The following is a 24,989-nucleotide window of genomic DNA, read 5'->3' as shown; positions in this document are numbered from 1 at the left end:
ATGGAAAGCATACCGCAGCTCACCATATGAAAAGAGAGCGGAAGATGGTGGCCGTGCATCATTGTTTTCTTTATTATTTATGAACGTAGGAGCCCCTCTTTATCTTTCTCCCACAAATCTCACCTTGCTGTATCCTTTACGCCAGCGCTCCGTTTCCTTTGAAACTGTTCCTCCCGGAGTGTAACAGAAGGACCCCTCTGTACATGTTATTTTTTACCGCCGAGGATGCCGCAATACCTCACTAGTGCTTCATCTGCTGAAACTGCGGGCAACACATCATCCCGTGGAAAACATAAACAAATCAACATTGAGTCCTGTTTTGTTTTTACTTCCCTCTGTTATTCTTTGTGATAAAAGTCAGGCTCAAACCGACTTAAATTACTCTTTTTATTTGTAAGAGCTGAATTCGGAAAGTTAGCCTCTGACAGATTAATCACAATTGCAAGAAAACCTACCTCTGACGATAATAAATAAGTAGTTTCACACCTACTGAAGGCTCATGTTTATATAGTTAATTACCACTGATGACATTAGGCATGGGCCACTATCACATATATTGATTGTCTCGATATTTGCAGACATATGCAATATTTTCTTCAATATCACCCCCTACCACACCCCCACCCCCACCCCCACAGGACCATAGCATAGACCAACTCAGACAATGACTAAGCGAGACAGCTCTTCAGTGTTGAGTTTATTTATTCTGATAGCATTATTCTGAAAGCTGTTGGAAGTTTAAATGCAGTATGTGTGTCAGTGGGCCTTAAACATCCGATGCGGATACCCAGGCCTATTTTATTTATCTTTGTAGTCTTTGCGCTAAAGTGCTGCCAACAAAACTCAGCTCCGCATCCAAACATCCGCTCAAGCATTTATCTCAGGGAAAGTTTCAGCATCCCTGATTAACACCAAGTCCATTCATATAAATAAGTAAAGCCAACTGAGGCAAAGCAACACGGTCAGCAAAATATGTGTTCTCCCTACTCACTCCCGCTCCGTGCTGCCATACCAGTGAACAGGTGAAGATAATGAAAAGCCTCCGCTACCCAAAGAGCCCATGTGACGTGGCATCTACCGTGGGTGACACAGTGCAGTGTGCAATACAAAAGATAATATATACATTCAATGGGATATGGCATATGGCTCCTACAGTTAGATTGGGTGAATCACCGACCCAACCACACACAAGCACACACATAACACACGCAATGATAACATCAAATATCACAACTTTTTACAGGACAGTATCATATTATTAAATTCTGCATATTGCCCAAGCCTAAATGATATAGAATGAGGCTACTTTAAGTCTGAAACTGAAAAAAATTGTATTGCTTTGTAGATGTCCTTTGCATCTACATACCAGCAACTGACATGTATCCATATTCTGGCTGGTTCTCTCCAAGACTCTTCATGTTAACCCCAAACAACCAAGTAATATGACATACATCTCTTCTCATCTTCACAATTTCAGTGGCATGACTGAAATGTTAATGCAGCCTGCAGTTCGGCACTGCCGGTGTTTTGCAAACATTTCCTTCACCTCGACATTTTAAAGTTGCATTGTCCCTCATGCCTTTATGCAGTCAGCACAACAAGATATTAACACTGGTGCCAAATTTTCTGCCAGATCTCCATTTGCATTGAATTACCTATTCTGGGACAGTACACATGTAGTTGTGCATGCAGCCTGTAGTTTGCATTCATTGTGCTTGGTGGGTGAATGGCATGTTATTGTTTCTCCTCAGTTAGAGGTGTAGTATGCACCCATAAGCAATTTCTGTGTTTATACTGAGGAGCAGGCTCATCATATGAAAGGGATTTCTCCAGAGACTGTAGTGATAAATGGTTTCTGTCACGTTGTCACTCTCATAAACCTAAATAAAACTAATACTTGGACAGCGACCGTTACTGTACCTGTTAAAGGATACCATTGATTCAGAACTGCTGTGGGTTGCAGTGCATGTAATATCTCACCATAGGGGCTTTTCACAATGTATAAAGTTAAGCATCACTGCCATTTATTGAGCTACATCCACAGTATTTGTACAAGTGCAGGTCAGGGTCAGTGTGCTGGTTTAGCCATTTGTCCCTTTCTGCTGACAGACACAATTTCATAATATATTCTTCATATGGTTTGGTGTTGTCCTGTGGAAACCTTGCAGCTCCAGCCTTGGAGATTCTCAAGTCCTAACTTAAAGGGCTGCACCAACTTTTTGGTCAATTATGTCACAGGTGTTTAAAAAAAAATCTGATATTTGAAAAAAAAAAAAAAAAAAAAATGTTGTGTCTGTGTCCTATGAAGATACTAACATGCGAGCATCCAGCATCATAATCCAGCGTAAGAGAATAGATCCTTTAGCATTCCAGATTAGTTGTTTATTTCTTCCCTCATGACATGAAGGGCAGGTAAGGTGATCAGTTAGCCTGTTTACAAAGTATTCTTGGCTTCTGAGTGAGATGAAAAGACCATTCTTCCATCTTTGCTGTAATGAAACGCTTTCAAAAGGCATGGATAAACTCAAAAACAAAACAAAAAAAAGCTGAAAACATTTTCTTTAGCTATTGAAAGTTTGACAGGATTGTTGTCACTGAATCCATTCCTTTCGCTGCGGTATACAAATGAGAAATGTTTTGAGAAAGGCGAAACTGAATATGCAGACAGTTGACAGTGAGTTGACAATGACCTTTTTATACATTGCATGACCTTTTTATACATTTGTACTGACCTGATTATTATTTGTCACATTTATTACATGGAGCACTGAGCAATCAGTCGTCCTGCTCCATTAAATTACTGGATGAATCTCCCATCTGGACCACAATGAGAAAATGCTCATGAATGCAACAGTTGCAATCTAGTCAGAAGAGGCCTGTTTTTCAGTGATAATAAATTATTCGCCATTTATACAATCAGACACTCAAGGCCATGCTTTACAAGTACTGTACGTGTCGTGTCTGAATTGTTATCAAATCACTGTGAAGCTCAGCCTGTAGTGATGTACCTCTTGTGTAATAGTGACAATACGCCATTGTTGCAAAAACAAAAAAGTGCATAAATGATGAATAAATATTTTAGATCAATAATTACTCACTGACATATATAACTAAATGTTATTTTTCTACTATACAATATAGTTCTAATAACAGCGTCGGTGGTAATTTTCAGTTTGCACATAAATATTTCAGTTAACTTTTAGGCATTCATATGTGTGCATTTATAGTTGTTTTTTTTTAATTAGTTAATTTATATTTTTATTTTATTTCATTTTTATTTATTTATTTATTTATTTATTTATTCACACAGGTGCTTTTCAAATATATTGCAGCCAGTCAGACCTCAGAGGTATCGACCGGGAGAGGCCATTTTATAAGACAAAGTTTATCATCATGCTGAAGTGCAAAATATTTTCATGATGATGATTCTTCCCATAGTGTGTGCACTGGATTCTCCTTGCTGGAGCACTCATCAGCACTACATATTTATGTGTAGAAGAGCTCATTCACCTCTGAAAGTCATTGGTATTGTTTGTTAAACAGGGTTTTAAGCTATGGAAGGCTACTGGACATTATTTTGAAGCTGTAGCCAGTGTGTGCATACTCCTGGAAGCAGCTCGTTCCCATGTGAGGCACCAGTGCACGCAATACACACATTTACTTTAAGGTCTGACAACATGAGCAACAGTAGAGAAGCTATATTGCAGTCTGATCTTAATTATTCATTTTATAGTAATTATCTCACTGAGATATGTCATTTTAATCACAGTCTATTGGTATACTTATTTAAATGAAGACGGTATTAAATTCCTCCTAAGGTACCTATAATAACCATGATTTGCGATTAAGGTTGATCATCATTCTGTACTGTGGGATTTTGGCCCTTTATGTAATCTAACCAAGCCACAGTGAATGAGAGAGAGTTATAAATTCCCTTGAAAGACAAGAAACAAGATATTTCAGCTTGTTCTTCCACCAGAGAGTTGTGAAGGCAAAGCTGTGGGAGTTTGTGGGCCGAGTGATGTCTTCTTACAAAGACTTGGACGATGGTCTACGGTTTTACATTTGTGATATTGTGGCCAAGATCAAATCCAGTCTGGATCGAATCTTATCTTCTTCTTCTTCTTTTTTTTTTTATTAACATCCAATGCAGCTAATAAAAGTTAGGAAACCGAGAATCATACAGAAACTCTGTCCCTGACAACAGACCATGAATTGTACAAATTGCTAGTATAAAAATGAAATATATTGCTTGGTTTTAAACCGGCGCCCTGCAACCATACAGAGGCTGTGCGGGGAAATGCCATAATGTGATTAAACACAGAGCTTTGGGAGGCTTTGAAGAAAAAAAGTCTAATCTATCTACAGTGGAAAAAGTAAAAGGACGCCCTTTTGAAATGGAGAAAAGTCTCCCTGTATCATCTATTTCATGGACATAAAAGATGCGTGAGATTCGCAAAGTTGTGTATATTTCATGAAGAGGAGCCCGGTTTCTCAGGCCACCTTTAAGAATGGCATGCACATCTGCAGTAATTGCTTCATAACAATAGATTCGGATACACTGCCGAGTTCACGTTTCTTAGATTAATTATGGAAATACTCCATGCAGAACTCTCATGTTTATTAAAACAGATGTATGACACATACTTGGAGTGGATTCTTTAATACGAGGAAGACTTGTCTTGAATGCATAACAGCTTTTAGTTGCATCACGGGGGACTTGAGGCCGCTTGTGTGTAAAGAGTAAAACCAGACAGATGCAGTCACATCTAATGCTAATCTCTACAAGTTCTGCAAGTAATACAACCCCTATTTGGTGCAAAAAAAGGAAACTCTCGCTGAGACTAAGGAATACTAAAATCATTTATTCAAACTATTCAATTTGTTTTGTTCCTCACCCTCTCTTTTGGTCAATATGACAAACTTTACATTATAAGAGGCACTGTAGACTGCATGTTGATTGAATTTGCATGATTCAAAAAAGGCTATTCAGTTGCTCAAGAGGGTGAAAACAGAGACAAAGGACTGCAAATCTCATTTTCCTCCCATTCTGTTTGGAGGATAGGTATTCAGAGGCAGGTCCCTATGAAGATCAGTCACTGTCAGGGGACATACAGGTTGTCAATTGATAATGAAGCACAGTGCTAAGGGCCTTTAGGTTCTTGCTGTCCTAATTACGCCGAGCTAAGACTCTCCACCCTTGTGTTAACATTTGATTTATTTCCTCCGCCTCGTTCGAAAGGACCAGTGTTAATTGTTTGTACAGATGAGTGTCAAACTATATGACTGAAGCGCCATTGACTGGGGACCAGGCTATTTATACACAGAATCTTGTAAAACCAGGTGCAGTAAATATCACAAGGATTTTAAGCTGTGATAATGATGCAGCTGGCACTGGATGGCAGAAAGGCTCCACCGTCGTCACAGCTTGTATTTGCACATCATTTTTATACATGCCCAGCTCCTTTGTTCTGCCTGTAAGAATCACGAGATCAAATTGTATCTAGAAATACCGTTCCTCTGTAGTGATAATGAACCCAAATGGGAGACTTCACTGAAGAGATGAAGGTATTAAAAAAGGCACTTGATCACTTTTACACTTTAAATGGACTCAAAACGATATACTCAAAACAAAGGAGCCAACTGAGCAGGCTGACAGCGTACCAGTTTTCATCCGTTGACTATACTGCACATGTACTGTACTTTACATTACTACCATCCATTTTCAAACCATGCCATACTTTTAAATACTGACTCAATTTCTTTCTCTCCATATATTTGTAGATATATTTTTTTCTCCAAATGGTCTGTTGATAATCTTACCTGAAAATTCTGGGCTGCTTGAACTAATATTTGTAGCTCGGTCCAGACATATGAATTTATTTTGTGCAACAATCTTTCATCAGGGACTATTTTCTGGTGAAGATACACAATACATTCTGTTGTGTGAGCGTCTTTGCATGAAAAGTACTTCAGAGCTGACAGAGAGGAATGGTGCTTTCAAGTGCTGTTGCATAAATTGGAAAAACAAATTCCCCGCATGGTAATTAGACAGACTTAACTATCATAACTTTTTTTTTTTTTTTTTTTTTGAGTGAGCTGAAGCCAAGAGCACATAATCCTTTTTAAGGCATCGATGTTTGCTGATTTTTTTTGTCTTGTGGGTTTGATTTTCCAACCAAATAACACGTGAATGCAAAGCTGTTTGGTAACAGACTTTGAAGTCCCAGATGTCAGAGATTCCCACCGGCATGTAAACACACCAGAAGACGTGTAGACTTTTCAAATGAATACAGGCATTAAACCAAATTAGCACACAACAATAAAGTATCTTTGACAAAAAATAAACCTGGCTGGGCAGGATGTTCACTGTGATGGATTATCTATCACAGGCATCTTCCAAGTCTCTGCCAGTTGATTTTCAAACTGTGCGGAAATGAATGAAGACAAATTGGCGCCTCGAAGGAGGAACAAACATTCAAACATCTCACAAGGTATGGCATGCTCTGGAAAATGGCTGGTAGTTATGTAGTGTATACATTAATTTTAGCTGAAAAACATGTGTATACTATGGCTTTGATTCAAACCCTTAATTTAAAAGAGTTTTTTTTTTTTTTTCATATTAGCTGAAGCTCAAAAAAATGAAATTACAAAAGAAGTTTGACCCTTAAAGACATTCAAGGACTTAGTTGGAAATTCACTAGTTTAGAAACTAAGTCATTTTTATTAATGAAGGCATTATGGGATTATAAGTGAGGTTTTAAGAAACTGAAATCAAAACAAATGGTCCACTTTACAATAGGACTAGCTTTTTAAAGGCTTTGTGAATGATTTATAATTAGGTGTTTAATTAGGTTGTAGAAACTATAAATCATTAACAAACAATTATAAACAAGTTATAAACCCTTATAAACTCTTTATTAGGGTTGTTTTATTGTAAAGTGTTACCAAACAAACAATTAAAGATACAGTGACATGAACTGGCAAACAGCAGTGATGACTCTATCAGTGCCTTCATGTCGAGCAGTCCCATCTCTCCAATTCCAACTTGCGGCGATGTGCTCGTGGCTGTGCCCGGCCACAGAAATACATTAGCCTGTGATCTTTTGAAATGAATTCAGCCTGCCCATCTTTCACTTTGCTTTTCCATTTTAATGAACCAAAGATAACAGCGACAGTTTTTTTCATAATTAGCTGTCACACCCAAAGTAAGAGCAAAATATTACTGAGGTGTTTAGCGATGAAACCCTCGCTTTAACAGAATATATGTTTCATATCCTTGCGATTCATTATGATGACCTTGAAGGGGGGTTATTTTCATATACATAATACTGACTTAATCCACTGACTGCTTTACAGTTATGGGGCAACGTGGAGCAATTGTCATGTGGGAATGCTAACAAAATGGTCAATTAGTGAGATATGTGGCTCTCTGACACTCTCTTTGTGGGGGAAAGTCTCCAATAAGAAAGGGAGCAGCATTGGATCCTCCGAACAACTTAATCCCTGACTTAATCCCTAACTTTAATTTTGTCAAATTCATGTTCATACAAATTTAGGCGCGCTGGAATCAAAGCTGTTTGAATGTGCAACAGAAGGTGTCGAGTGTGTGGAAAAAATGCCTTAAATGTAATTTCATTTGGGTTGCTGCACTTCATGCCCCACACCGATGTGTCTGCTCTTGTCACGAAGCAATCCCAAAGCCAGCAACGCTTAATGGAGGATGATATTACTCTATTGTTACAAGCAGATATGAAGGCATAATATGCTGCTGAGACCATGTCTGGCATAAATCATCTTCAGGGAAGCATTCAGCATGTTCCAGAAATGATTTTCTTGTGTTAAGCGAACAACCCTGACTCTGTCTGAGAGTGACAGCAAAAAAAAGTCTTTATTTTGTTGGTTTTAAAATTTATGTAACATCTTAAAGAAACAGAATACATTTAATGATTTGAAATAACAGGCATGGAAAGGATTAGATGGGATGGGATATGATCACGACAGCATTGTGAACTCAGCCAAATCGCTTTAAATGAGCAACAACCCGCAGTGAAAGGAGCTCTCACCTTAGGAGTTGCAACAGGAAAGGTTGAGGTAAAACTGAACTTGAAGGTGTCTCCAGTTTGCTGTGCTGTTACATGCATGGGGTAACCTGATTAGTGGCTATACTCCAGCTAAAGTCTTACCCAAGTTTAGCTGTTTATATGAGCTTCTGGTCCCCTGCGGTGGAATATTCCTGCTGTTATAAATAAACCAATGAACTGAATATTCCTGTCAACCTGTGCTGTCCCACCCACAGATAAAACAATTCGCCTGTATAAAGTATGAAAAGGTACAAGCACCAGCAAACCCGTTCTTCTTTTGACTGAACTATAATATGTTACCTCCGCTATATGGGGGGAAAATGGAGCCCTTATCGCTAGTCTGTGCATTATTTTCACTGACACCGGAATTGTGTTTCTAACTCTGTGCAGCTCTGTGCGAATGACAAAAGCAAAAGGAGTAAGATACTGTATTTCCATGCTGCAGTAACCACTTTAACATCAGAGTAAGCCAGCAAGCACTTAATCAGAGCATGAGTTTACCGAAGTCATTCCAGCCCAATTGTGATGTTTACATGCATTGATCCCAAACCAGGTTGTTTGACTATTGAATTCTCTGCCCATGTGAACATAGCCACCACCAGGATTATCACACTGTATGTACAAGAAGTCTCTGAGGCTCAACGCAGAGCTTTGCCATAGGAATAGCCAGTTCATTACTCATAGCAGCATTTTAATGGGGAAAAAATTCATATTGTGACAGCTTATTATCACAGAATGCATGATGCAAAATGTCCTTTATCTTGCCGCTTTCCTCATGTCACACAAATACTTGATAGATGTATTTTGGGATATTTATTTTATACTTCTTGCCATTGAGCTGTTTATTTTTATTGGACATAAGTTACTTGCTCACAGTTTGCGTTTGTGCTGGTGCTTGTTTCCCCAGCAGCTGCTTATCAATAGTTGAGATCAATATTTGAGTTGGATCCAAGCCAAAGACTGGGAAGCTGTCAATTAGCCCCCACTAGTAAGACATGTTTCCCCCAAACCTTAATCAATACTCTCTGTTTGACATGATTTTGTGCTGCTGGTCCCTGTCCTATCATGGGAATGAAATAAAGCGCCTTGCCTGTGGAACCGAGTATTGATTATTTTATTGTTCCACTCTAAACAATTAGGCAGGATAGAGATGGAGGGAGAAGTCACCTTCATACTGTCTTCATGCCGACTTCTTCCTTGCAGGGCTACGATGATGGATATGATGAAGAATATGATGAGGAGAGTTATGATGCTTACGAAGATAACTACAGCAATCAGTCCAAGAGGTGAGATTTAATTTGTTTGCCTAAAAAAATATGTAATGCTGGACAATCAAATTGCTATTTCAGTAATTCTCAGCAATTCTACCATGACTCGGTTGGAAAAAAAAAAAAAAAAAATTGCATGTGCACTGCATGTACACATCTCTAAACATTTAACCTAGTTGGTAAAGCAGAGTGTTTATGATGTTGTGTCTGTTTTAGTATTTCAGAATATTATGAATATGGACATGGAACCAGCGATGAAGCCTACAACAACTACGGTAAGGGCAGTTTACTTTTATAACAGGGCATTATTTTAATGAGCTTATACTTTAAACACTGTAGCTCTCTCAACACTCGAGTTTTTTCTTATTTTCTGCTGTATACTGCCTAATAAAGCACAATTGCATTTAAAGGTGCAGTATGCAAAATTGCTAAGGATGATTGAAGTGAGAACCCTTCTGACAAAAATGTGAAATATGCACACGATCTATCAGAGCCACAGATATCATAGTCAGATGCACTTCCTGTGTCAGGAGCCGAAAAATGGGGTGTATTTTTGAGTGTATATAGTGCAGCACTTGTCACTATGTCTGCCTGACCTGACAAAGATCCTCCTGGGATCAAAATGTCATTGAGTTAATAAAGATGTTTGTAGAACAGCCAGGTAAAATCCGCCATCAAATTATTTGCTTATTTCACATTAATTGGCAGTTGAGTCTAAAGAGTCTTCACCTCAATCAACCCCTTGGCAATTTCACACAGCGCACCTTTTAAAAATACTCCAAATAAATATTTATAAACGTATCTGTGAAGGTTCAACGTCAGATTGTCACAGTATCTGGTGGCATCAGCGAACTTATTTTTGGGACTTGGTTATTTCACTGCAACTGATTCAGTGTGAAAGAAAGACTACTCCGCTAAAGTGTGTCACATTTCTATACTTGTACCTTTAAAAAAAAAAAAAAAAATCATGGTGTTTGATAGTTATGTAAAACAACAGCAATTTGCCTCTGTCATGCAGTGTAATTAGTGGAAATGGTGGCAGCATTTCAAGATTTGGAAAATAGGATAGGACAGTCATGGCAAAATATCTTGGCCAAACAATGCTGGCTGCTCCTGCACCAGTGTTTGTAGAAAAGATGATGTTTCACAGCAAGGAGATAAAGCAAAAGCCTTGTGGTTCCAGCCCACTTCTAATCATCCTCATCCAGGGAACAGCTCCTGCATGCATCACCTCCTACCTCTCTGGGTAACTACAAGCTGGATTTAACTGGTACAGCAAATATGCCAGTTGAAGCTCAGTGGGCTAAGTGATACCCTCTGTAAACAGGGAGTGTTTTACCTTTTGGATATGTACCTTCCTCAGCTTAGATTGTATTCCAGAAAAGCTGCCGCTCTCAGCAGGGAAACGTCTGCTCTGCACACGGCGTCACTGTCAGCTGAAAACCTGGTATCTCCACAAAGCCTCAAACTTTTCAGGAAATCAAAAAAAAAAACAAAAAAAAAAACAGTTTTGCTTCTAGATTAATGACTGAGAATTTTATTGAATTTGAAATTTTTCTCAATCCATAGAGCCACATCTGCAACATCTACTTCGGCTAAAGTAAAAACATGAAAATCACCAAAAGTGGAGTTGCAAGGTTTTCATATGGCAAAGGCGATAAGCTGGTTGCCAAGTTGGGTTTGCAGGATCATTCATTTTCAGCACAATGAATTGTGCACTGGGGTGTTGAGGTCAGACCAAACCAAAACCAAGAGGGCAATGATTTGATTTTCTGCTCCATAAACACTTTCTTATTTGGAAGCTGAGCAATGTGCTATGCAGCAGAGCTGGCCATCTTTATGTAATTTGGCTCTTAAAAAGGAGCTACTGACAGCCAGATCTCAGTATTGGTCCAACAGAGGGCAAAGAGCTTATGAAATTAATTTTCTGTGGCGAGAGCAGAAAGCCCCAGTAGCACCTTTGATAGAATTTGCTCTATTGAATTTGCTTGTCCTTGGTTAGATGGATTATGGCTCAAAAGAGAGGATAGTATACCTGGGCTCAGGGCTCGACTGGAACTGTTTCTCCACACTTTGCAGACTGCTTAGCTGTTGGAATGTTGTTTGTGCACTTTTGTTTTTTTTGTCTGTGGACTTTGTGACATAACCTTTCTCAGCAGACTTAATGCAGCGAGCTACAGTGTGTTTTTAACTATTTCTGCAGAGGAAGAGTGGACAGCTACCCGTCCAAGCCTCAAAGCCCCAGCGTTACGGCTGACAAGAGGGGGCTACAGAGATCATCCCTATGGTAGATATTGAAGGTGCACCATATCTTTGACCTCCAACTTGAGATTAATTATGACTTTTTTTTTTTTTATTTCCCCATAAAATGTTGTAACAGCCTTTACGTCGTCATCCGTCTCCCTCTGAACTTTTTATCAAGAACCCATAAAGCAAATAAATCTACGTCATCAAACGTTGTTGAAGTATGCGGATGTTTTTGATAAGATGGACTGATTTTTAGACCAATACACAGTGGAAACGACAAGAGACGCTTAAACAGTCACACATGCACGGAGAGCTGCTCTTGACATGGCTGTGTTAATGCCCCCACTACCCCTGCCGCAAAAATGTTAGAGTTAGCTCAGATTTTTGACATTAAACTTTTGGCACAAGCTGGGTAGTAGAAACTCATGCAGACTTTTTTCCAGTAATGTTGACAAATCAATATGTTTTTGGTCTTTCATGCAGTGCTTAAAGGGATGGTGGAAATTTTGGTGGTCCGTCTTTCCGTCTCACTTTGCTTCCTTTGCAGTTCCTTGATAAGCCCTCTAGAGGCACACTCTATTATTTGAGAAAGACAGCTTTTAGGTATTCCAATATTAAGGTTATTTATGTTTTTTTGCATTTTACATATTTATGCTCACAGTTTTTCGCCACATGTCGGTGTTAGTATAAACGCAACAAATTCAGTTGTTTTTCCAAGACAATGATCTGCTAATTTTGTCCCTTGAAGCTTCTGCAGAGCATGTTAGGCTTGTTACTCATTTATAGATCAATATATTTAGAATATACTGTTATTTTTTATTATTTAGTCTTTTCAAACATAAGAAAAAATGCTTATGGCTGCGGTTCCTGTCACTTCTTGCATCATTTGTTGTGTATCTTTTACATTTTGCAGAAATTAATATTACTGGAGTGTATTATTGAGTAATTAAAGCACACTGCTATAGAAGACACAGTAATGCCCTGCTGGCATCCATTAAAGGCAACATGTTTCCTAAAATAAAAGACACAGCTTCAAAACTGGTCTGTATGATTTTCCATTACTTCATCGAACAAATGTTTAATGTCCAGAAATCTAAACGAATACTCTAAGACATGGACTCCTCCCACAACTTGTTTGTTGTTTGATACGCTGATGATATTATGGTAAAAGTGATTTGATGCCACAGATTAAAGTCAGCTAAGGTGATAATGTCTTTCTAAATATTCTCAGATGTTAGATCGTGATCGTGCAAAACACATTTTTTTATGTTGGGGTTTGAAAGCAGTCAGCAATGTACAGTGTGTAACTTACAATGCGTGCTTTGTTCTGTGTTTAATCTGTATCTGTAAATAAAGCATTTAATAAAAACGGCATACAGTACAGCTCCATGTGTACGCCTCTCTAAATAGGTGGCCATTAACTGGCAATGGAGATTTATACTTTTTTTTCTTCTTTTATTTCATTTTGTTAACAAAGATGACATACCACGTAATGCCTGCATGGTTTCAGGTGACAGCTAAATCGTTTCATAGCGATAACCCACCAATCCATCCTTTTATCCAAAATGAATAATTTGTCAGACAGTTTATATTACTGCTAAATTGTCCTTGAATCATGGATAACCTTCCTAAACTATAATGGAAAACAACTGTTTAGAGACTAATACATTTCTTCTCTTAAATTTGACATCATTAAACAGATACTCTGATTGACTTGTTTGCACTAGCGTGACTCTGAGAATGATATGGATTTAAAAGAGGTAAGGAATCCCCATATACTCTCATAATAATGCCTTAAACACGTTCCGCCTTTGAAACTGGCTCCTACAGAGCGCAGTGAAGAGTATGTTTTCACATGTTATCGAGTGGGAAACAGTGCACTCAGTTTGCTTTTACATGCAAATCATTAGTGTCTATGCTAATCTTGTTTTTCATTTCTGTTATTCAGCCTGACAAAGCTGTATATGTACTGTAATTGTCCGTGCTTTAAATATCAAAGCTGAAGTCCATTTAGCGATTTGAATTCTCTTTTGTGATTAGTACACCTGAAGGCTGGCTCTCATTAAGAGTGTAGATCACGGGACTGAAAGGAAGACTAAACACTAAGCAGGTAACCCTAATAATAATTCTAACTTGCCAATCACGAATGCTAACTCACACTTAAAAAAAAGTAAACCTATCCTTTTTAACCTCAAATAAATGCCCTGTCGATTTAAAATCCCCTAATATTTCTAACTAGATACTCCAAAAAAATAAATTCACCTAAACTGTGATAAATTACATAATAAGGTTCAATAAAGCCCACTAAAACCATGTTCGGCGAACTAAACATCACAGCAGTGATATAAATAGACGCCCAAAATTTGTTTCAATAACACATCTGATGTTAAAATTTCATGGTATTTATCGCACCGTGAATTGGTTTACTTTTTTCACAGTAATGAAATGTGATGACCATCCTGTGTTCAGTCTCAGTTGTCACACTGCATGCCGTCTGTAATTCAGTTTGAACGTCTTTAAAATTCATGTGGAATAAGATTCACCTGTTTTTAATCACGTTGTGTTCTTGCCTTGCAGATGTAGCACAGACTATTGTGTGATCTGGACAGGAGTGTAAGAGGTGAGTGCATATTATGATTGTCTGTTAAAAAAACAACAACTAGTTGTCAGTTACTTAAAAATCAATATGATTACCGGGGTTAAAATTGAATTTAAAGTGTAGGTTCAGTATTTTTCAACCAAGGCCTGTTAAAATTTCCGTCACAACCTCACTGCTCTATCTCTGCTGCAGCTTCTTGCTCGCCTTCAACACAACCCAATTGTCATAAATGTCCTTTTTGAAAATGGGAAGCTCACAACCCGGTCAAATTTGTCTTGAAATTGCCAGCTCAGGGTGGATGAACATTCACGAGAAGGAGAAACTGTGAACTGTGTCGCGTGTTGGGAGTTTACAACAAGGAAACTCCCAAGGTCTGAGTTCAGGTGAGCCCAGTGAGTTAGCAGCAGAACAGTGTGGATATGAACAAGGCAGTGCATTACTGTAAATGCTAAATAAAACCTGTTACAAAGAAGCAAATGGCACCAGTTTCAAGAGGCTCAAGACTGCTCTGTGAGTTTGCCATTCACAAAAGGTCTTTTTTAATGTTGGACTGTGTTGAAGGTGAGCAAGATGCTGCAGCAGTCGTGACATTGACTTTGTGACATGCACAGTTATAAATGATGACTGTCAACATTTTAATACAGCCTGGGCTGAAAAATGCTGAAACTATCCTTTAAGTCTAATTTTGTGCACATTAAATCCACTCAAATTGGACAGAAAAAGAACAGATTTAGCTCATCTGGCCTCCCTGACTGAGGCATTTCTTCAACCAAGCAGCAATGAATTCAAATATTTTCCTCACTGTTGTTCTCGTTTGGGAATTTTACTTTTAACTTTGAACTATACTAATATTAATAATATACATTAATATTACTCAACACTGGCTCATGGGAATCCCCTGGATAAATAAACAATGCTTTAGGTTTATGTTAAGGACATCGCTTATTAATCTTTCGACTTTGTTTCTGAGAAATCACCTGTTTTCCATCGGTTTGTAATGGTCCAGTAGCCTCCCGAGCCTCACTGACTAATACATGAAGACGTCAGCTATATGTTCAAGTTATCCAAATATCAATTATATCCAGATATATTCAATATAATATTATATTGTATTCAGCATTGACGGTTGCCGTCAGGAACAAAATACTGCACGATAGCTGTTGATATGATTGAAGAAATGTGTGTATAAAGTCATATCAAAGCTAAGCAGCTCAACTCAGCTCAACCAGCACAGACGACAGAATTTGAAGCTTTGTAATTGGCTGCTTTTTTAGGCAATGCACTGTGGGAGTTGTAGTTTACATTTGTATGTACACAGGCTTGTACCAACCTTTGAATGAACATTTAAACAAGCCATCATGCTGAAACTTCTCAGAGAACAGAGTTTGAAAGTGTCCATTTTGACACTCCGGTGCCATGATGTTCACAAAGAAACTTTTCCATCGCCCTATTATGCTTAAAAATTACATTTTGCTGTGGCTCACTGCGTGCACTCTGTTCTGCAAGGATTCTGATTCATATGTAATTTCCATTGCCAAACACATTCTCATGAATTCACCAATAAACCCAATTTGCATTACCAACAGGCATTACAGTGCTGCATTCTTGTAACAGTGATAGCTCACTGAAAACACACAATGGAGCATAAATATGTAATTAAAATAACGCTCCGAAAAACTCTTATTGGCAATAGGAGCCTTCCACTGATCCCTTGACACAAAGGACGCAAAGCCTTACTACAACACCAATGTAATTAAAAATAATTAATCACCCACTCAGTAGAACAGCACGGTAGTTACTATACATGAGGCGGACTTGAGGATAAAGTCTGTGTTTAAGTATGCAGTGTTGTATTCGAGAATATAAAGATTAATTATACACACAAACAGCAGTCTTTAGGGAATAGCTGCAACCGTGGCAACCGAATCTTAAGGCTGGAGAGCTATGAACACTTGAAAAGTTAAGTAAAAATTGTGCCACTGGTTTGCAGCAAAGCCCAGTGTAATGTGTCTACTGCATTGTGCATGTGCAAGCCTGTAGAGTGAATAAAGGAGCGGGCCAAAATACTGTACTGTCCACATATCCCTCAGTAGGGGTATAGATTGTTGTTTGTTTTGAGGTGTGGTGTTTTCGTAATTATAATAATGAGAGGAAGACGAAGGACCTCTATTTATAACACTTCAAAGCAGAAGTTAGAAAGCACTTAACAAACAGGCAGTGAGCGGAACACAGCCAAAAGAAGCAGTAAATAACAATAACAGTCCTTTTTTTATATATATACAAGTGAGTCTTAAGAAATTATTTGAAGGACGGTACAGATTTAGCCAGTCTAACCTCAGGCGGGGCAATCTGAGGCCAGCCAGCCCTGACAGCAAAGAGCTAGTCACCTTTTGTCTTTCTCCTGCAGAGTCCCGCCTCAGGGTCTCAGGCTAAAGATAAAAGCTCACTATTAACCCGCTACGAGCTCTGGTTCAGGGAGGGTTAAAAGGTTTGAAATATAGCTCTGGACCAAAGTCTTGACATGCCTTAAAAGATACCGATGAAATCCTTTCTAAAACTCCTTGTTGGCCAGAAACAGCATAATGCGTTTTTTTTTTCTCTCCATCACCTGTCCTTGGACCAAGAGTGTCACAATTCTACGTTTGCCTGTGCTCTGTTTTCCATATTGTGGATTTTTCTGTGCTCTTTTGTCCTTCCTGTTATCCCGTAGTCTTCCCCAGCTTGTTTCCCCTGCACATCTGCCCTGTGTTGGCCTCGTCAGCCCTGCCCCTTGTTTACCAGCTCATTTGCCTTCATTTGCTATTTCTCATTTGCCCTCTCCTTGGCCTTTTCCCCTGTACACCCACCTCTTCTTTACTCCCTGATTAGTTCAGTTCACATTCAAGTTGAGCTTTCTGTTCCATCCTTGCCAGGTCATTGTCGTCTTTTGGTCTATGTTATCTGTCACGCTCGTAGCCTTGCAACCACTTGTACTCCAAACCGCAAACCTCAGTAAATTCTTGACAGTCTGCTTGCACGCTCACATTGTGACAAAACGACTTTTGAATTGGTCGTGCATTCAGGGCCAATGACAAGCAGTTTTTTCAGTCTCGCCTGCACCAATAATTGATTGTATTTCCTTTTTTTATAGTTTCATTATCAAATTGTCATGGTTGTTGTTGTTTTCTGTCTCTGTATTTTATCACTGTGCAAATAAATTTAAAATACCCTTGGACGGATAATTTCATTACTGATGTTTTCTGTTGTAAGGAGGTGTCACACTTTACTTCAACACTTGTTTTCATAGCAGCTCATTACGGACGAGGAAGTAAGTCCTCTGAGTCCAGCCAAATTCTCGAGGTATCAAAACTTTTGAGGAATAATCCTGCAGTGAGACGAAACACAGCGCACAATCAGTGCTGTAGTAAACGCAAAAGACAGGTGAAATTGTGCAGTCTGCACACCGCTTCAAGCTGACTTCCTATCAACAAACATCACTTAGGCAGGAATGAGAAAAGTAATCTAGTAGTACTTTTTTTTTTAGTGTTTATCTTTCCTTCAGTAGATTCTGAACATTATTTTCTACTCGAGTTGTGGTATGGGCATTATAATGATAGATGCCTGGCACCGATGACAAGTTAAATCTCCGTTTGCTATAGATACAGTTGTAAAATAGTGGGAAGTAATTCAGAACTCATTTCCCATGGGAACTTAATCTGTGGAAAGTTTATGTTGGTCACAGAGGAAGGGCTAAAAAAGCCTGATAAAGCTGATACTATCAGTGTGCTGTACTCATTACTCCTTTGTCATTTTGAAAGATGCAGCACGGGCGGTAGCCTCTATAACTGTGACATTATCTTTACAGAAAGTTACATCACAGCACGGCGGGAACCACTTAAAGCCAAAGTTCAGCCTTTGATGCTCTTACACTATTACACTGTTATACTGTATTCAATCTGTAATGTTAAGTACACTGTAGGAGTTATATTGTGTTTAAGTGTTGTGCTCTTTTGCTATACTCACTGCTCTTTTGCTATACTCACTGTTCCTGTGAGTATAGCACTACTACTGTTCCACTGTTCTGATCCCTGCCTCGTGTAATTTTGCTTCTGTTAGTGATTTCCTACATTTCCCACAATGCCTTGAAACAATCTACGGTATGCAACTTTCAGCTGTTACAGGTGGAGAATAGGAAAGTGAGTAACGTCATTTACATGTTCTGAAACTCACTTTTAAACAATTTCTAGAGATTTGTGGTATGCTGTCAACTGCCAGATTCTACAGTTATTCATAAAATAAATATTGTTTTACTGTAAATCTTAACTTTCTTTTGTGTGGGTATTTTTTCTGTGCACAATTAAAATCTAAAGACGCCACATTCAATCCCTTTGTCCCTCCCCGCATAACTCCAAGTGTCTGAACGACTACATGGTATCTGATTTGTCTTAGTGACCCTCTTGGTGGTTAAAGGGGCACGTATGAGACGTTAACATGCCACATGTTACGCAGGACTTCACGTCTTCACATCAGTAATCCACCGTCGAAACACTTGACTTAAGGTTCATTGTGTTTGGAGCCCAGCTTATTTTTTCATCGGGCTTCACCTCAGAAACGGTCGACTAACCAGCAATGGCACATCCACTTTCCTACTCTTCAGCGATAATTTAGAAAGATCAGGAGAGGGAAGGCTTTTCTAAAGTCAAGAAAGAAATCAGAGTTGTCTTGGAGTTTCATTTCATTCCGGTCCATTGAGGCTGCTTCCACCTGAGTGACAGCTGAACATCTTTGCTGAAGGGTTCATCTACAAGGAAACACTTGCTCTTTGATTGTGAAGTCATTGTGAGGGTCTGACAACAAAACCTGTGGTTTACTGTTTGTTTGTTGTGCAGTTTGTTGTGCTGCGAGTCTGAATTGTATCTGCATTGGAAATTTAACATCATCTACGCTTCCTCAATTTTCAATTGGAGTAAGACAAAAACACAAAATGGACTCAGAAAAGCAACTTACATCACTAGTATTTTTTTAAAGGTGCACTATGCAAATTTGCAGAGGGTCAACTGAAGTGAGGACCCTTAAGATTCAAGTGCCAAAAACTGGATTAAGTGCATAAAGAGATTTAAGGTTAAAACTGATATGTTTCACTGTAACATGGCAAATGTGTTGATTTTTAGTGCCAAAAGCACTAAAAGTATGCTTTACAATGTCCAATTACTGGAAGCCACATTTGTGTGGGATGAAAATAGTTGAGACAACTTTAAACAATTACTCTTGAAAGAGTTTGATTAACTCAAATGCTCAATTTTCAACATGATAAAATTAGTTGACATGAAAGAATTCTTTGAGACACTGTATGCCCGCACTCGGTCTTTGATTTTCTCCCTACAGCTGCAGTTCAATTTTAATTCGATGATAAGAAATATGTAATCAAGAACAAAGAGAGACCCAGTCAGCCACATTAACAGGCACATAACACAGGTGATGCAAGTTAATTGAATTTTTGGCTAGACTAGTATAAAGTATGGCTGGTGCTGTATGCGGTATGTGTTTGTAATTTTAAGGAGAGAAGCTCCGTTTTTGGTTGAATCAACACAGTTTAGTAAAAGAACTTTAGTAAGGACTTTATAAATCAAATACCGCATTGTAAGTAAGATATGAACATTCATCATGAGAGGTCCAATTGTTCCCATCTTTTTTTTTTTTTGATCTATTATCATGAGGTGCACAATGGTGGGCCAGTTGCCTAAACAGCAGATTGCTTTCACAGACTTCAGCTCAAGGTGACGATCGTATTGCGCTAATTTGCTGCATTTTATTTTGAAAATCACATTTGCATTGGCCAGTAACAAGTCGTTGGCTCATTCACTGCTGCAGAGCTGTAGGCTACATTTTTTCCAGCTTCTGCTTCAACATTTTTCATTTCTGTAATTGAGGCACGGGCTATGCCTAGTCTAGTTATCTTGACTTTTTCATGTAGATTGCAGTGGTGAGAAGACCAGGTGTGCCTCGCTGAGGGCAGACCACCACTGCAGCTTGAATCACTGAAACTGAGCAATTTCAGTGCAAGTGTGTGTGCACCAGTACAAAACTGTAGATCGACCGTAGGGCAAAGGCAGCATTATTGCCAATTATTAATCATCTGACCTGCTTTTGAGCAGTTTGGTCAACTTCTAACCAAATACAGCTGCCTCGAGCTCCACCTGGACGTTGGTGCATGTGCATTTCGACAAGGAGTCTCACTCACAGACAGATGCACTCTGTAAGGGACATACAGTATTCAAAAAAAGTGTAACTTCAAGCGTTAGTAAAAGATACCCAAAACATATTTACTTTAAAATGGAGAGTAGTAGAACATAGTGTTTTTCTACACATGTAATGAACCTTTGTCATTGACTTAACCTGTGTATGATACACGGTTTCAAAAAGGCTTTTTGCACGTTATATGCTTAAAACACAATACAGTGGAGAAGTGGTGTTGTTCCTGAGAGTTGCAGGTACAGCCGCACGGCACAATTACAGTCTCTGTCCGCTCCCACAATGCGACACTGTAACATCTCTCAAAGCATGCTCCTCTTGCCTTTTTTCACATCACATTTTTATTGCTCTAAAACCTACTGCTTGTTTGCTTCTCCCCAGAGCAGGAGACACAGAAATCTGCTCCCAGGAGACTGTGGATTGTATTCACCTGTCAGAAGTGCAGTGGTCCATCAGCAGTCAATATGTTGAGCAAATGAGTTTGGTATGTATCTCCATTGGGCATCTGCATCCTGAAGTCTCTATGCATTTTTGCACCGTCTGGAAAACGTTGAGGTTAGATTTACATCAGCATGCAGAATTATTGTGCAAATTGGTTCACAGGTGATCGCAGATATCCTGTAATACCATAAATAGGTCATTTTCAGATAGGCTATGTCTCGGGATCACAATATGCTGCATCATTCTCTTCAAATAAATACCACTGAGCTAGAGTAATATGATGAGATTGAAACAAATTGTCATTTAACACTTTGAACATGGCTGATTGCAAATATTATTCATGGATGATTGCTGATTAAGAACATTTCCAGTTTCGTTGTATCTGGAGATGTTATAAAACTGCCAAGAATGAAATGTGTTTTATACAATGCACTGTAATTCCCATTCACATTTTATACTGATGCACACTTTGAACAGCTTTGATTAAATACAGATATCAGTGTTGGAACATTTTTGCAGTGTATCCCATTTCACGTTTCACAACTTGAGCACCAAACCTTTCCGCCGTTGTCATTGAGGAAGTCGTCTGAAAGTTGTCTAGGCTACTTCAGGAAGTTTGTTCAGTCACAAGGTGCTTATGACTAACTTTTCCTAAAGTCTATTCATTTGCACCTATGAGTGAAAGTGATTAGTGTTGTTGGAGGAGATGTATGCCAGTGCTGTTCGTGCAGCCTTTGCCAAAAGCACTCTCAGATCCATTTTCATAACAAGCCAGCCGCCAGCTTCACATGAGCCAAGAGCTGAAATCCCAAAGCCTGCTATGGATGTTGATGCACATTTCTTAAAGTGAATGCCATTGTTAAAATCCCTCTCACATTCAGATTACCAGAAGGATTTCAACAAGAATAAAAATCATTACTCATTGTTCTTCTTCTTCTTCATTTCCTTTTTTTTTTTTTTTTTTTTTTAACCATAAAGAGACCCGCCTGAGACAGAGGTGCATAAACGCTCTGCAGATGTCTTCTCACATCACTTTGCCATCAGTCCATATTTGGAGCCACACTGATTCCTCTTCATTAAGTAGTTCCAGGCAGCAGCATACGGTGCCACACAAATTTGAGCCATCAACTTTTGTTTTTTGCCAAATTCATCAATTTCTTTGAGGTGGCTGTTAGACTCATCATCATGATAAAATAAATAGGACTACATTTGCAACCATGTACCTACACTCTTCTGACAGAGATACACTTTTCTTCACTGCCCACAGAGCTAAATTTGGACTTGGAGAGAAAAGAAGGTATGATGGCACAGAATGCCAAATTATTCACAGGTAAGATAATTTCTGTTAGCAGTCTATTAAAACAAACTGCATGAACCATTGTATTTTGTATGCACAGGGTAGATTATTTTGTGTCTAAGTGGTGTAGTAATTCTTAATCTGCCAATGTTGTACAACAGGGACACAACAACACCATCTGCTTATAGGTATAGATTAGTTAAGGACACATTTTCATATACAGTATCCAACACTGCAGTATACTGTTGAGGTGTGTGGAAAAAACTAAAGATGGCTGCATTTCCTTCAGTAACGAACCTCATCTCACCTCCCACAGTGATGTTGGTATGATAGCATGGCGAGAGTTTGCCCTTTTCTAAACTAAATTTGAATAGTGATGCTCAATTTTGCGATGCATAAGGAGGATTATTATTTTCATCAATCCTTTGCTTTGCCAGATGATTTTTTTTTATTGTCTTGTTATTTTATGGTCCACTGAATAGGAGAAATGACTGACTTTTAAATAAAATTAATAGGCTTGCTTTATAGCCAAACAAAATGTGTAGCTTGCACAGAGAAATACCATCCGACATCGCAGAAAGGCTGTAGCAGAAGAAGGAATTGCCCTGATATTACACAATATGCTTAGTGTCTTCACTTGTCTAACAGCCGCCTGTACAGGAGTTGAGGTCGTAACGAGACAACAGCAGCTCCATGGAAAAGGTTGAGGTGAGAGTGGAGAGGTGCTCCCTTCCACCTCAATCTCCGGGACGAGCTGATTGTCTCAGGCCTAAAGTGTCTCCATACAGCACGGCGCCCTTGATATCAGATCCATGTTGACAGATAATAACTCGGGGTTTCATAAAGAGACAGTCGATGGCCCGGGGGGAGTTACTGCGTTTGATACACACACCCAGCCCGGATGTCAGGCTTGGGGCTTTAAGGCATCCTGGTTATACAAAGCTCTTCACACCAAGGACACAAGTGTCCTTTGTCACACATCCTCAGAATCAGTTTGGACAGATGAGGACACTATTGTCACATTAATGACTCTATCTTTCATTGCAGATCTTTCCTATATGGATATTGCCAGTAGATTTGCTGTGAAATTTATATGTATTTATTTATTCTTCCTTTTTGTTGCAGGTACTTAACTGATATGAACGCAGACAAATCAGCACACGTTTTACTCCTGATACGGACAATAAAAACATTGTAAAAGAATGTGAGTGTTGTATTTTGTTGAAATGCCTTGTAGGTAGACACACAGTGGCTCAGAAGTCTGCAACAGTGATTTTAGTAATTAGTGTACAACTCACTGATTAGTAAAGGTGATTTCAGCATGTGCCAATTAGCGAAATCGCCTAATGTAGACTTCAGTAGGAGTGAAAACCTGCATCCTCAGTTTATTCAACAGGAAAACATTTCAGCTCATTTTTTCAAGAATGTATTTGCAACAAAATTCCACTTCTGTTCTTCAGTTTCACCACAATATTTTGTATTTTGTCCCGTTGTATAACTTAAAGCACCCCACACTGAAAATGTATGAGAAACTCACTGCGTGACAGCACTAGATTTCAGCCGTGCTGAGACGTGTTGTCGTCTGGCTTCTGCTGTCATTACCAAATAGCATGCGCCCGGTGTGAGTTCCAAACTCGCTAATAAATGGTTCACTTAGTGCTGCCAACATGAACATGTTAGTTCATTAGACAAGTCGGGCCCACTGCTGGCATGCAGGCCAGATGTCACAGCTGCATTATGAGACCAACCCATCACTGCCACCTGAATATATTTTAATATCGAGTCACAGCTGAAACATACTGTTTTCTGAGGGTGGAGTGCTGCTTTCTGCCACTCTACATGTGGGGTATACATATATATATACACACGCTGAATATATACTATTTATAGTTGTGTGTATGCGTGTGTGTACTTGCCAAAAAGCAGCTAAATGTTAAATGTATCCTGTCAAAATTTGTTTTACTGCCCCAAAGATTATAAACAATGAAAGAATGCCACCAGCAATATCACATCTGATTTACAAAGAAATGAACTGGTTCTGATGCATAAGAGCAAGCCTTTCCTCATTTTTTGACATAGAAATGAAATGCAGGAGTATACCCATTTCTGCAGACATCATAGATACCTTTCACCAAGACATTCATCCATAATTGACAGCTTTGTTTAATTCATTTGATCAATGCCACACACTCCACACAGTCTGACAGATGGCATACCGTTTATCGTCTTTGACATCACTTGATCTGAAAATATTGGAAATACAGAAGGCGCCAAAGTGGGTCAAGAAGCAGGCATATACCCAAAAACACTCAATGATGCAAAACAATGCATGGTAATAATTCCAACACACAGCAGTTCCCCCATCCAGGGACGAGTACCTGAGCAAACTCAGCTCTGTTTAGACAGCTGCATGATGAGCCAGAATGGAAATGAGGGCTTATAATCACCCAAGTCGAAAAAGGGTTCTTCAGCAATACAACACTTGTGATGAAGTGGTGCAGAGTCAGAGTCCATGACATGTTTTGATGATTCTTGTGTTGTTTCCCCTCTGACAGCAGGCTGGGATCTGAGCCAGATGACAGAATGTGAGGATGTACAAGGTTGAGCTGCAAGCTCAAGGAACTTGTGTGCTACTGTAGACTGACTCTACTATATATGAATTTAGCTGCCTTCTCCCCAAAACCCTGCCCTCCAGCTCATTAGGGCTATTTTTGGAGAGCTGATGAGTTTTGACATGTGGCACACTGTGCATGTGGATGAACTCTGCACCAAGTGAGCTGGGCCAACTATTTCCTACTGATCCTATAGTAAACAAAACAAAA

The 24,989-nt window shown here is 39.0% G+C and overlaps 1 protein-coding gene across 7 annotated transcripts in view; it reads left to right on the top strand.

The window, feature by feature from the left end:
- khdrbs2 (KH domain containing, RNA binding, signal transduction associated 2) overlaps positions 1–23,403 on the top strand; it is a 75,989-nt gene extending 52,586 nt beyond the window's left edge. The window contains exons 7-13 of one of the 7 annotated variants that reach the window (XR_003929504.1): positions 9,288–9,370; positions 9,569–9,627; positions 11,556–11,639; positions 14,177–14,219; positions 20,816–20,913; positions 22,138–22,200; positions 23,293–23,403. Coding sequence is in view for 3 of the 7 variants with exons in the window: in XM_030071433.1 (XP_029927293.1) it covers positions 9,288–9,370; positions 9,569–9,627; positions 11,556–11,639; positions 11,733–11,761 (255 nt within the window). In the remaining 4 variants the exon portion in view is untranslated. Of the gene's footprint in view, positions 1–9,287; positions 9,371–9,568; positions 9,628–11,555; positions 12,975–13,639; positions 13,681–14,176; positions 14,220–20,810; positions 20,914–22,137; positions 22,201–23,292 lie in introns of those variants that run through there. The other 6 variants (XR_003929503.1, XR_003929506.1, XR_003929505.1 and 3 more) reach the window with 6 other exon arrangements.
- The last annotated feature ends 1,586 nt before the right edge of the window (positions 23,404–24,989 follow it).

Source organism: Myripristis murdjan, chromosome 15, assembly GCF_902150065.1.
Source record: "Myripristis murdjan chromosome 15, fMyrMur1.1, whole genome shotgun sequence".
In the NCBI taxonomy this organism is placed as follows: Eukaryota; Metazoa; Chordata; class Actinopteri; order Holocentriformes; family Holocentridae; genus Myripristis; species Myripristis murdjan.
This window is presented reverse-complemented; position numbering and strand designations above follow the sequence as displayed.